Genomic DNA, 14086 nt, shown 5'->3' with positions numbered 1-14086 from the left:
TTCATTTTTTTCAAAATTGTCGCTCTATTTTTGTTTATAGCACAAAAACTAAATATCGCAGAGGTGATCAAATACCACCAAAAGAAAGCTCTATTTGTGGGGAAAAAAGGACCCCAATTATGTTTGAGAGTCAAGTCGCACGACCGCACAATTGTCTGTTAAAGCGACGCAGTGCCGAATTGCAAAAAGTGCTCTGGTCTTTGACCAGCAATATGGTCTGGGACTTAAGTGGTTAAATGCAAAACAAGAAGAAAAAAAATAGAGTAAAAATGTGTTAAATATATTGAAAGTGTGGCAAATAGGCAGCAAAAATATATATATATATATATCACAAAACACAAAAGAAAAAAAGAACTAAAAAAAACTATTATTCTTTTGTGAGAAAGGTTCTAGGTCTAGGTATAAGGTTGATATTACATGGTAACTCTGCTTTATGCTGCACATCACCAACAGCAGTCATGATGGAGACCCTTTCCACTTATATAATATACAGGTAAAATACACTTTGAAATGAGATTTGCTTTCATATGAACAGCAAAAAGTTTGAATAATTTTCTATTATAAAGCCGAGAAAGCATTAGAATGAAACAAATGTCAAAATTGTATTTTAACCTACATAATATAATTTTTATATATCATTAAAAATTATAATAACTATTTGTTTTAGTTTTGCTTTTGGCTAGAGAACAGGGCGATCCCTTCTCTTCTCTAGCCAAAAGCCAAACTAAAACAAATAGTTATCATTTTTAATGATAAAGTACATGGCAAGTACAAACCTTGGGTTTTCATTGTCATCTGTCTCTATTCTAGAGATTCTCCAAATGGGAATGTGAGAAAGGATCAGAATTTTGACACAAGGGTTGATTTACTAAAACTGGAGAGTGCAAAATCTGGTGCAGCTCTGCATAGAAATCAACCAGTTTCCATTTTTTTGTCAAAGTTTAATTGAACAAGCTGAAAGTGGAACTTCAGTAATTTTGTCATCTTTCCATCTATTAAATCTTCTGCCCTTGTTGTTTTGAACTTTGCATAGTAATTTTTTTTTTCTGCCAGTAACTACCTTATACAGCCCACTTCCTGTTTCTTGTCTGGAAAAAAGCCTAGGCTTATGACATCATGCACACCTCTCTTTTTTACTTTTGTAATAGTTTGTCAGGAAGGGAGGGATAAGTCATAAGAGAGCCAATGAGAGCTGCAGAAGGTGAAGGTGTGCCTCTGTGTGTCTGTGTAAATCCAGGAAGTGAACAGGCAGCATCTTCAGCTGCCCATAGGTAAAATGATTGTGGCCAGACTCGGCGGAGGGATATTTCTGCAGCATATACGGCAAGTACAGAATCACAGTATATATAAAATATAATGCAACGTGGTTGGAGGGAAGCTTCAGAATGGCAAAGATGTTTTTATTACAAATTATGTGAGCAGATTGCAGTTCCTATGATTGGCTACCATGCACAGTTGCACCAGATTTTGCACTCTCCAGTTTCCTCCACCCCCTATTTCTTCTACAGGGATATGGAGCAAAAGGAATCATTGGAATCACAGAAGGAAATTAAAACCTGAAAGAAATTTAAGCTTTTCCCCACTTTATCCAAAACAATAAAAGAAAATTGACTGGAATATATTTTATGAAAATGTATATAACAGACATCTTCAGCTGAATACGGTGACTTTAAAAACCCATAATCTTTTTCTGAAGAGTTGTCTTCTAATGTCTACAAACTGCATTTGCAACGTTCTAAGTAACAAACTTAAAAAAACACACTATGGTCCCAAACACATGGCATGGTTTAATCTTAGCTTCTGAACACTAGTCTGAAGAGCATTGGATTTAACAAACATTTTGGAAGAATTTAAAGTGGTTTTAATTTGTTGATAAAGGACCTTGCCCCTTTTTGCGATTCGTCACTGCGTCACTTTAACTGACAATTGCGCGGTCGTGCAACGTGGCTCCCAAACAAAATTGGCGTCCTTTTTCCCCACAAATAGAGCTTTCTTTTGGTCGTATTTGATCACCTCTGTGGTTTTTATTTTTTGAGCTATAAACAAAAATAGAGCGACAATTTTGAAGAAAATGCAAAAAAATTTACTTTTTGCTATAATAAATATCCCCAAAAAATATATAAAAAAAAAATTCCCCAGTTTAGGCCGATACGTATTATTCTACTTATTTTTGGTAAAAAAAATCGCAATAAGGGTTTATTGATTGGTTTGTGCAAAAGTTATAGCGTTTACAAAATAAGGGATGGTTTTATGGCATTTTTATTAATATATTTTTTTTTACTAGTAATGGCGGCGTTCAGCGATATTTTTCATGACTGCGACATTATGGCGGACACATCGGACACTTTTGACACATTTTTGGGACCACTGTCATTTTCACAGCAAAAAGTGCTATAAAAATGCACTAATTACTGTGAAAATGACAATGGCAGTGAAGGGGTTAACCAATAGGGGGTGCTAAGGGGTGAAGTGTGCTCTAAGGGAGTGATTCTTACTGTAGGGGGGCGTGGTTGGATGTGTGACGTCACTGATCGTCGTTCCCTATAACAGGGAACAGACGATCAGTGACATTGCCACAGAGAAGAACGGGGAAGGTGTGTTTACACTCACCTCTCCCTGTTCTTCAGCTCGTGTGACCCGATCGCGGGACACCGGCGGCGATCGGGTCCGCGGGTCCTGCGGGCACGGTCACGGAGCTTCGGACTGGGTCACGAGCTCGCCGGCGGCGGCGCGTGTACGACTCACAGCAGGGCACTTAAAGGGCAACGTACATGTACGTGCCTGTGCCCAGCCATGCCATTCTGCCGACGTATATCGGCGTTAGGTGGTTCTTAAGTGGTTAAAGGCTTAAGGTTTTTCTATGCATGAAGGTAAAATACCTTCTGTGTGCAGCAGCCCCCCCCCCAATAATTACTTGAGCCCCAGCAGCGGCTCTCATATGTCTCTTCCTCCTCATTGGCTGAGACAGCAGCGGGAGCCATGGGCTCCCATTATTGTCAATTACAGGCAGTGAGCCAATGAGGAAAGAGCAGGTGCAGGGCAGAGCCACGCTCCAAGTGTGAATGGGCACACAGAGCAGTGGCTCAAGAGTGAGCATGCTTGGGTGTCCTCATAGCAAAAAAGTACAGGGGCACTAGGAAGGAGGGAGGGGCCAGGAGCACCCACTGAAACCCGAGAAGAGAAGGAGCGAGGCTGCTCTGTGTAAAACCATTGTACAGAGCAGGTAAGTATAACATGTTATTTATTTATTTAAAATCTGCCCGTATTATCACTTTAATAAGCTCCAAACCTTTTTCTTGAAGCTACTACAAAACCCTTCCACTCTAATGCTAGAATTTTGAATACAGATTTAGTAGCATGCTTACTGTAGCTCGGAAGGAAACCTGTCACAGAAACATGGAAAAATCCAATACTCACCTCCTGAAAACGCTGTTTGCCTGGATCTCATGCAGACCCTCTGACCTCTTTACTTTTGGAGACTCACATGCAGAACTATTATCATGTGCACACAAAGTTTTTATCCTATGATTAATAAGATTTTTGATCAGTGACTTTTTTTTACTTTCTTATTACTTTTAACCACTTCCGGACTGCCGCGCGCCGTTATACGTCGGCTGTTTGAAGAGGAATATCTTTGTCATGGCAGCAGCTAGCTGCCATAACCCCAGTATCCTCTTCTTCAGCAGAAGGTCCAGTTTTCGATAACAGTGGAGCCTGCAGTGGATTCACCGCAAGATCACTTTTATCGGCGGTGGGAGAGGGCCCCCCTCCTGCCGCTCTCCGGTGTCCTCCGCCGCTTACCGGAGCCGTCAGCAGTGGCAGAGGCGATCGGGTCCTCTTCCGTGTGTGGTATGGAGACAAGTGATGGGAGGATGGCCCCCACCCCTCTCCATACCATTGCAGGGCAGAAGCAGCATCAAAACGTCACTTCTGCCCATAGCTCTTAAAGGGCAATTTTTTTTTTCAAATTACAAAAATATATATATATATTTTTTTTGCATTTTTGTGTAAATATGAGATCTGAGGTCTTTTTGACCCCAGATCTTATATTTAAGAGGTCCTGTCATGCTTGTTTTCTATTACAAGGGATGTGACACAATTTTTTTTTTAAAAAAGAACAGTGTAAAAATCTAAAATAAAAAGTAAAATAAATCAGAAAACATTTTTTTAAACACGCCCCATCGAGCTCGCGTGCAGAAGCGACCGCATATGTTAGCAGCGCCCGCATATGAAAACGGTGTTCAAACCACACATATGAGGTATTACTGCAATTGGTAGAGCGAGAGCAATAATCCTAGCCCTAGACCTCCTCTGTAACTCAAAACATGCAACCTGTAGAATTTTTTTTTTTAAACGTCGCCTATAAGTTTGTCGCCATTCCATGAGTGGGAATTTTGAAGCATGACATGTTGGGTATCAATTTACTCTGCTCAACATTATCTATCACACTATACAAAAAATTGGGCTAATTTTACTGATGTATTATTTTTTTATTAAAACAATTTGTATTTTTTTTTAAGTGCACCGCTGCGCAAATACGGTGTGTCAGAAAGTGTTGCAATGATCACCATTTTATTCTCTAGGGTGGTGGGAAAAAAAATTATATTGTTTGGTGGTTCTAAGTAATTTTCTAGCAACAAAAAAAAAAAAACAGTTTTTAACTTGTAAACAAACCTCAAAAAGAGGCTCGGCCCTTAAGTGGTTAAGGTTTTGGGGATACTGCTGCTACTAATTATTATTGAGTATCTCTATTCATTTGTGTACTTATTTTTGTTAACCTGTGAGAATGCAGAAATAATTTCTTTGCCCCTTGTTCCTGTGCATATGACAATAAAAGGTTGTATCTTAGAACAAGTATGCACGTGTAATCATGGCAGGCATACTTATTTTGGATCAGTGATTCACAAATTACTGAGGCTCAGCATGAAATCCAAACATTTTGCATTTTCAAAAACAGGTCAGCAATGGTAACATCCATATTTTTTATTGCATGCTTTATTTAGTAAACCAGAAGAATTTGAAATTATCAGCACTACTTGCGGAATACTAAATATCTCTTCAAAGCTTGTTTAAAGCTCCAGGCATCACATCTTTTACAAACTGTATTAAGAAGTTACAGTTTGAAACTAGTAATTTAGGAAAGCAAATACTCTTAAGCCCCGTACACACTATTGGACTTCCATCCAAATTTTCCATGGATTTTAGTCCGACGGGCGTTGGCCGTGAACTTGTTCTGCATACACACGGCCAACATTCACCAAATCACATGTTTTTTCAGCTCTTTACCGTCACCCTTTGGGCAACTTCTGTTATTTTTGTCTAATGTTTAGCATTGGTTCTGAGCATGCGTGTTTGTACTTTGGATTTTAGTTGGACGGACTTGCATACACACGATCAGATAAACCGACATAACAGATTTATTGCCTACAAATGGTGAGCATTAACAGCCAACTTTTGTTGTCGTTAATTCGGCCAATAATTGTCTGATGGAGCATACACACAGTTGGATAATCCGACACAACACGTCCGTCAGACAATTATGGCCATAAAGTTGGATCGTGTGTACGAGGCTTTACAGTGTTTCTAAAGGCAGAAGGTTTGTTACCTTAAAGGGTCACTAAAGGAAACATTTTTTTTTGCTGAAATGACTGTTTACAGGGTATAGAGACATAAAAGTTAACTGATTCCTTTTAAAAATGATTAAAAATTGAATTTAATCTATCATATAATGTGCCTCTAGTTTCACTTTCGGTTTTAAAGGTAGATACATGAATTTCCGGGTGAGGGGTGAGTCGGGAAGACTCACAGAACAAAAACAACAAATCCAGGGCAGTGTTTTGTTTTTAAAATGAATCTGATTGGTTCTGAGGAGTTTTAGACACACAGTAATGACAGCTTAGACCACCGTGAAAATCTCCCAGTACCATGGTTATAAGGAAACAGGCAACCAGGAAGTGTGGAGATCACAGCAGAATTACAGCTACTTCAAAGCAAAAACGAACAATGAGGACATGAAACCAGTACTGCAGTAAGGTAAAGGAAGCTATTTAGCTAAAAAAAAATCCTTTAGTGACCCTTTAATGCATTCAATGCGTTCAATTAAGGTAAAATATCTTCTGGGTGCAACTCCCCCCAGCCCTCCCTAATACTTACCTGGGCCCCATCCCGATCCAACGATGTGCAGGAGTCTCTGTCTCCTCATTGTCTCACACAGCAGCAGGAGCCATTGGCTCTTGCTGCTGTCAATCACAGCTAGTGAGCCAATGAGGAGAGAGTGGGGAAAAGGGCTAAGCCACGCTCAGTGTGTGAATGGACAATGGAACCTCCTCCAGTGCCCCCATAGACAGACAGTGAGCCAATGAGTCAATGACATCCTCTTCGCCGCTCAGCCTGGCTGTTGATTGGCTAGAGCGGATGGATTGAAAGCAGAGCAGCCATTGGCTGGCACTGCTGTCAATCACATCCAATGACGCGGCGCACCAGGGGGCGGAGCCGAGTGATACAGTGAGCGGCTGTAGCCGCTCGCTGTATCACGAGAGCGTGCCCGCAAGGACTCCACACTATGCATGCTCGCTCGCATGAATGTGTGGAGTTCTTGCGAGGAGGACCAGAGACAGCCGCTGAGGGACCCCAGAAGACGTGGATCGGGGCCACTCTGTGCAAAACGAGCTGCACAGTGGAGGTAAGTATAACATGTTTGTTATTTTGTTTTTTAAAAATAAAATCTTCTTTACAAACCCTTTAAGCTTTGACAAAAACTGGAAGCTTTTTATGTTCGAAGCACCAGATTTTGCATGCTCCAGTTTTAATAAATCAACTCCATAGAATCATACAGGTCTCTTCACTAAGTCAGTTTACTTTATATGATCATTATATGCTCTTTTAAATGCACTTTTAGTGTGAAGTTAGAATTATTTTTTGATGATAAGTATTTCAGTCAAGGCCAAGCTACTATCTCGGACTAGTCAGCCACTTTGTCTGTTTTTCAGACAACTTTTTAACAATGAAAAGTACAGATTTAAAAAAATATGTACAGGTATACTGTCACTGTAAATTGACATGTCAGGAATTTATTCATACAGACTTGTTAAGTTTATTGTAAATGCTTTGTAAATGTTTGGCGAATCTGATATTTCTTCAGACTAAAGTTTAAAGCTAAGGTGAAGGAATTGTCATAAGTGTGAGGTTTATGGGACACCATATGACCAGCTTCCTGGAAATGCTTAGCTACTAGAAATGTCATTTTGATATGAAAAAGTTTATAGGTATATTTTAAAAGATATACAGCATGGCAAGTCAAATATATCTAAAATACATTTATCTTGTAAGATGTCTCTGTGTGAGAATGATTTACAAAAATCACCTTATAACACTAAAGTAGAAGCAAATCAAGCATAAAGAACTCCTAAATGTATGATTAAATAAAACCATTTCTTTCAAATACGTCTATTTTGTAGCTTGCTGCACTATATCATGTCTGTCCAAATGCCTGGAAATTGTTTCAGGCACAACCCTGGCCAGAGTTATTTTAACTTCTGGAAAATGTCAGAAAGGGTGAGAACCTCTGTCTCTATGACTTCCTGTGTGGTCACTGAGAAAACAAGCAACATTTCTCAGACAGTAAGAAAATATTTCAGTACACTGCAGATGGGTTAGAACCTCTGTCTTTGGTTTTTATTGCTGTATGTGTCTCTCGTCATGGAGATGTCCTCACTTTAGCTGTGGCTACCATAAAAAAAGGGGAGACTTATCCCCAGCAGTGTCAAAAATGGCAATAAAAAAAAAAACTTACTAAGGTTATAACCCTTTCCTATCCTAACCAAAAATTACAGCTGAGCTTTCAATGCTCTCAAGTTACTTTAGCATCACTGAAATCACAACAGCCAGTGACCATTCATCTTGGAATTTTGCTTCTCCAACAACATCTAAGCGTAAGGAGACAGGTGCTCAGATATAAAACTGGTTTATCTAAAGGTCCTGTATAATCGCCATCTCCTCTAAAACCTCCAAAATCAAACTATCAATGGTACGGTCCGCATGTTAGAAGATTGTTTATCTATGTTGAATTCTTCTCATTCAAGCCCAACTCCCCCTTCCTCATATGTTTTTTGTTTTGCTTTTCTTTTTATATTCTCTCTAGTTGCTTTCAGATCAGCCCTATGACGCACAGCGGACTTAACTCCAGCAGGAGTTGTCCTCCAACAAGTGATTGTAAAGTAAAACATTTTCTTTTTTTTTAAATAACAAACATGGCTTACTTACCTGCTTTGTACAATGGTTTTGCACAGAGTAGCCCTGATCGCCCTGTTCTTGGAACCCTGTGGTGCCCTTGGTTCCTCCTCTTCTCTATGCGCCACCATAGGAAGCTGTTTCGTATGGTGGCACACATGCAGGCTCGATCCTCAGTCACGCTCTGTGTGTCCATACAGTGGGACTTGGTCCTGCCCCCTGCTCCCTCGTTACTGGTTGTCTGGATTTGATTGACAGCAGCAGGACCCAATAGCTCCTGCTGCTCTCACTGAGTCCAGTGTTGAGAGAGAAAAAGTAGCGCTGGGCTGGGAGCGGGGGGGCTGACAATAGAAGGTTTTTTACCTTAATGCAATGAATGCATTAAGGTAAAAAATCTTCAACCTTTACAACCACTTTAATGATGTAGAGAGAATTTACATTCAACATGGAAGATGCCCAATGCTAGATCTTAAAGTGGGTGAGTCTGTGGGGGGCAGCTGGCTATTTAGCAAAGCAGCTTTTTTCATTTTTACAGCTGTTCAGTGTATCCCCATGCAGGCATTCCTATTCATGTCAATTGGGATGCAGCAGCTGCACAGGCACAGCACAGCTGCTGCTCCCAACCTGACATCCATATTGGTGTGGGTGCACTATCCCAAATGCAGACAGTGTAAACTCATGGACATGCACCCAAACCCACATGGATGTCACATTGGGAGCAACAGCTGTGCTTGTGCAGTTGCTACATCCCAAATTACATCAATTGGACGCCTGCATAGGGATGCATACAACACCATTGAATCCCTGTGTGGGCAAACACACCATCGCAGCGGCGCATTGTATAGTACTGTATGCCCTGTGTGAACAAAGCCTTACTATGTTTTTTTTTTTTTTTTATAATTTTCTTTTTACAATTTTGTACATTCTTTTGGTGGGGTGGGGGCTTTGGTGAGATGTCAGGGCTCTAAACAGACCGCTGACATCTCTTTTTTTTTTTAGACACAGAAAGAGACTGAAGACACAGAGTCCCTCAGTCCCTTTCTCTGCAGCCTCAGCTGCACTGCGGATGAATGAACAGAGGTCTCTGCATGGAGGCTCCTATTCATTCAAAATTTACTATGCTTCAGTGATAAATGATCAACCACTGTGTTCATTCAGGAAAGAAATTAGCACTGCAGGAGCGGGGAGTCGCCAAGGTTATGTGGCTGGCGAGAGGGCAGATGAGGAGAGGCCGGCAGCTGCAGAATATCTATAGGGGATCTGGTTGCGTAGGATGGGGGGAGGAAAAATCAATGCTGCGGGGGTAAATTGGCAGGGAAAGTGGACAAATAGGCCCAGATTCACGTACAGCGGCGTATCTTTGTGCCGGCGTAACGTATCCTATTTATGTTACGCCTCCGCAACTTAGACGGGCAAGTGCAGTATTCTCAAAGCACTTGCTCCATAAGTTGCAGCGGCGTAGCGTAAATAGGCCGGCGTAAGCCCGCCTAATTCAAATGTGGAAGATGTAGGCGTGTGTCATGTAAATGATATGTGACCTCACGTAAATGACGCTTTTTACGAACGGCGCATGCGCCGTCCGTGGACATATCCCAGTGTGCATTGCTCCAAAGTACGCCGCAAGGACTTATTGGTTTCGACGTGAACGTAAATTACGTCCAGCCCCATTCACGGACGACTTACGCAAACAACGTAAAATTTTCTAAATTTGACGCGGGAACGACGTCTATACTTAACATTGGTACGCCGCATGTACGCCTCATATAGCAGGAGTAACTTTACGTCGGGGAAAGCCTAACGTAAACGGCGTTTCTGTACTGCGTCGGCCGGGCGTACGTTCGTGAATTTGCGTATCTAGCTGATTTACATATTTCTAGGCGTAAATCAGCGTACACGCCCCTAGCGGCCAGCGTAAATATGCAGTTTAGATCCGACAGCGTAAGAGACTTACGCCGGTCGGATCTAACACAAATCTATGCGTAACTGATTCTAAGAATCAGGCGCATAGATTCGACGGCTCAGACTCAGAGATACGACGGCGTATCTTGAGATACGCCGTCGTATCTCCTTAGAGAATCTGGGCCATAGTGTGTGTGGGGGGGGGGGGGATTTCAGATGTCAACAACAGCAATGGGAGGTGGAGAGACAAGAGACACAGGGCGGAGAAGTGGGCAGCAGCAGGGGCACATCTTCGGTGAATAGCTCTGCTGAACAGTTCTGCTATTTAGCTCATAGTCACTGAAGTGACTATAAACTTCTAGCAGAAGGAGGAATGCCAGGTCCGGATCTAAGTGGTGCTGTAGGTCCGTATGCCATACGGACCTGGAAGTGAAAGGGTTAAAAGTTACATTAGGCTTACAATTGAGTTACAAGAGGAATCCCATGTAAAATCTTTATGCTCATTGATATTCCTAATTCATAGATGTTTAGCAAATATCATGCTTCGCTTAATACTGTACTTTGTCAAGACCAAATAAAAGTTGCCTGCAAACCCAGTGCAATGCCTGTAAAGTATGCTGGCACTGTTGCTATAAAACTCATTCATTTTACATGTTTGACAGCGTACTGAAAGCCACTGGCACATGCTGTCCTAATGCATCCAGCCTATTTGTGCAGCAGTCAATACACATGCTATGGCAATAACTGTAAAGAAAACTAGTAACAGTGATTGGTGTGAGTCCTTTAGATAAACTAATTGGGGAAATTGGCACAATTTACTCCAAGTTATCAATTAGGTTGGAGTTCTATTTTAATGTTTTAATTAAAAAGAAATCATGTTGCATTAAGCGTGTGTCTAGTTTCACTATATTGTAAATAAAGCTTTGGCCGGAGCTGTAATGTCAGCTACAGCACGATTAGCTTTCCTTGCTTCGGGCAACAGATGTCTCTCACGAGGTTTGTGCAGCAGTACATCAAAGCGCAATGAAAGAGGCTACATCTATAGCACAGGGTATTCAGTGTCTCAAAAGTCAAGAATGGGAAGTATATAGTAACACATAACGCTAAGAAGAATCCCACTTGTCATCTCCTGGGAAATGACATTTGTATTAACTGTAGGAAGTATTTGTATTTATTATTATATTTGTGTATAAACGCTGCCAAATTCCACATAGTGCGCAGAATCATTTATGCCTTGGCTTGAGAGAAGTATAAAGCCTGTCTGTGATAGCAGCATTATCATGACTTTTTCATACCTAAAAGATACAAGTTTGTTATAATGTGTGACATATTTGTGTATGATATACTATCTATTATGTAGGCTGGGTTCACACTACTACACTACTTTCATCCTACTTTGCTCGGTGTTCAATGTTTCCCTATGAGAGCGTCTTGTAGTGTCCTACATTGGTCCTACACAAGTCGGTCCGACTTTGAAAATGCTCCCTGTACTACTTTTGGTCCTACATTGATCCTACTTCAGGCCCATTGAATATCATTGAAGTCGGACCAAAGTAGTATCCTGTTCATGAAAGTAGGATGGATGTAGGACCAATGTAGGATCAATGTAGGACCAATGTAGCAGAGCAAAGTAGGATGAAAGTAGTGTAGTAGTGTGAACCCAGCCTAATGCTTTAAATTCGTTTTGGGCCTTGCTTCACAAATTGCTTTGGGGGTTAACTCCAACGCTGATGGCATGATAATGTAATATGTTATTTGCTCCTTGAAAGGCTAACATATTAGAACACCTTATAACAATACATTTACATTTTTTATATAGATATATATACTGTATATATATATATCTATATCTATATATATATATAGATATCTATCTTTATATATATATATATATATATATATATATATATATATATATATATATATATATATATATATATAGATAGATCTATATATACACGTTATGTAAACAGGTATATTCTTGTGTGCTCTTAGTTGTACTACATACCGTGACTTCCTGCTCATATGTCCAGACTCCACATGCTAACTCAATGCAGAAAATTACCAACAAGCTTCCAAAATACTGCAAAAGAAAAAGATGCATAAAAAGAACACTCAGCAGTGTAATCTAGAAAGCTATATTCTGTAATACCTAGTCAAACACCTAATCAAATCTCAGACAAGAATAAAACAGTGCAAAACAAGTAAAGGTGACATAATAAAAAATTATTCTAAATTTCCATATCTGCTAGTCGTTGTCATCTGATGTTCTGAGCAACCCACATACAGTAGTGCTTGTAGTGCTCCCCTGTCAGACCTTTCAATAAATAGTAAAAATCATAACACTTTTAATGGGTTACCTAAGCAGGTCCAGGAACATGGGATTAGGTAACCCCTTTGATTACAAACAGCAATATATTTAAGTCCAAAAATACAGGGAATTCAGTTGTGGATACACAAAGCTTATTCAATAAAGATTATTTGTTCTTAAAGTGGAACAAAACACTGCAGGCATGTAGACTTTTATTACCTATATTTGTGTCTCTCTTCTGCAAAAATTGCATCTAACTGTCTACCTGAAATGTTTTTGTTTTTTTAAACCTACATTAACCCGTGCATTAACCCGTGTATGGGTAGTTTAGTGCTCAATCCCAGCATCTGCCAAGTGCCGAGATTAATTCTTATCCTGGGTCAGCCAATCAAGATGATGGTTCTTTTGGCAAGTAAGTGCCATATAGTGCAAATATGCTATGCACATTTGCACATTATGGTAAAATCCCAGATCACAGCAGTGGAATTTATTTATGTTTTAAGTGATTATCAAGTGCACTAACAAAAACAGTACCAGTATAGAAACCAATCAGAATCTATCTTGTACTAGTCTAGATAGGATTACTTTTGCCATATAGTACAACATTGGAATCACCCGGTTTGGTTTGTTTCCCGATTTTACCAGCAGGTGGCACTTTAGATAAAATCTGAAATCACAGCTTAGAGTTAATTTACTAAAGCCAAACGAGGCAAAGGAATTTTTCCCCCAGCACATAGCAAAAATTGTAAAATTACATGTGTAACGAATATCCAGTAATGTGGAAGGGAAAAAAACAGCAAAGCTTCATCTCATTCACTAAGCTCTGGAGAAAATTCTCTTGCAAAATGCAACTTCCCTTGCAGAGGGAACAATCTATTTGTCATCAGTAAATCAACCCTATAAAACCTAAAGGTTGTAGCACAGCATCTCTAATAAAACTGCAAAATGTATTTGCCATTGTGTCTTGGATAGAACTGTCTATAATTCCCCAGAGTCATTAATCTTCTATAGGCACATACAGGAAAATAAGAACAAAGTATGAAAGCAGAATCTAAGGCCGGAATCATATCGATGTACTGCATTAACGCGTGCCTGTTAAATTATGTTTCATTGCTCATTACCATGTGTTGTGTGAAGGAAGCCCATTCAAAAAGATTTAGTTTTTTATATTTTGTTTACGCATTACTGCAACACAAAAGTGTGATGGCGGTTTAAAATATTTTGATTAATAAGGCACATAGCGTTACACAGTAAATTCAGCTGGGTTTTAACGGTTATCTGTGAATGGTGCATACCTCACATTACTTAGTTTAACCTCCCTGGTCATAATCCCAAAGGTGGGTTGGGGTTCATTTTCAGTACCAAAAGTGGTAACCCCAAGCCATACTCCCGCAATGTTCTCCCGTTGTGTCCTCCACCTGAGGCATCAGCGTTCCGGGTTCCCTTCCCTGCGAGTGTCACGACACATAGGAGCGGAACCAGCCGCAAATTAAAAGTACAAACATAACACACAGGGATGCATACTAATCTGCTAGGATTACATTACTGTATCAAATCAGTTCAGTTTTGTCCCTAGTGCTTTGTCCAGTGCCCTGCCTGCACTTTTACCATTCTTTCTGCCTGGAAATTTAAGGAACATCCATGTCA

General features: G+C 40.2%; 1 protein-coding gene across 3 annotated transcripts in view; it reads right to left on the bottom strand.

Moving 5' to 3' along the window:
• The window catches only part of TSPAN12 (tetraspanin 12), a 255911-nt gene that overhangs the window by 120146 nt on the left and 121679 nt on the right, over window positions 1-14086 (bottom strand). For 2 of the 3 annotated variants that reach the window (XM_040343747.1, XM_040343745.1), the window contains exon 5: window positions 12137-12211. The exons of the other annotated variant lie outside the window; for it this stretch is intronic. In XM_040343747.1, the coding sequence (XP_040199681.1) occupies window positions 12137-12211 (75 nt within the window). The remainder of the gene's footprint in view (window positions 1-12136; window positions 12212-14086) is intronic. 3 annotated transcript variants of the gene reach the window in all.

The sequence above is a fragment of the Rana temporaria genome, chromosome 3 (assembly GCF_905171775.1).
Source record: "Rana temporaria chromosome 3, aRanTem1.1, whole genome shotgun sequence".
NCBI classification, from domain to species: domain Eukaryota; kingdom Metazoa; phylum Chordata; class Amphibia; order Anura; family Ranidae; genus Rana; species Rana temporaria.
The sequence above is the reverse complement of the archived record's forward strand: the minus strand, read 5'-3'. Positions and strand labels throughout refer to the sequence as shown.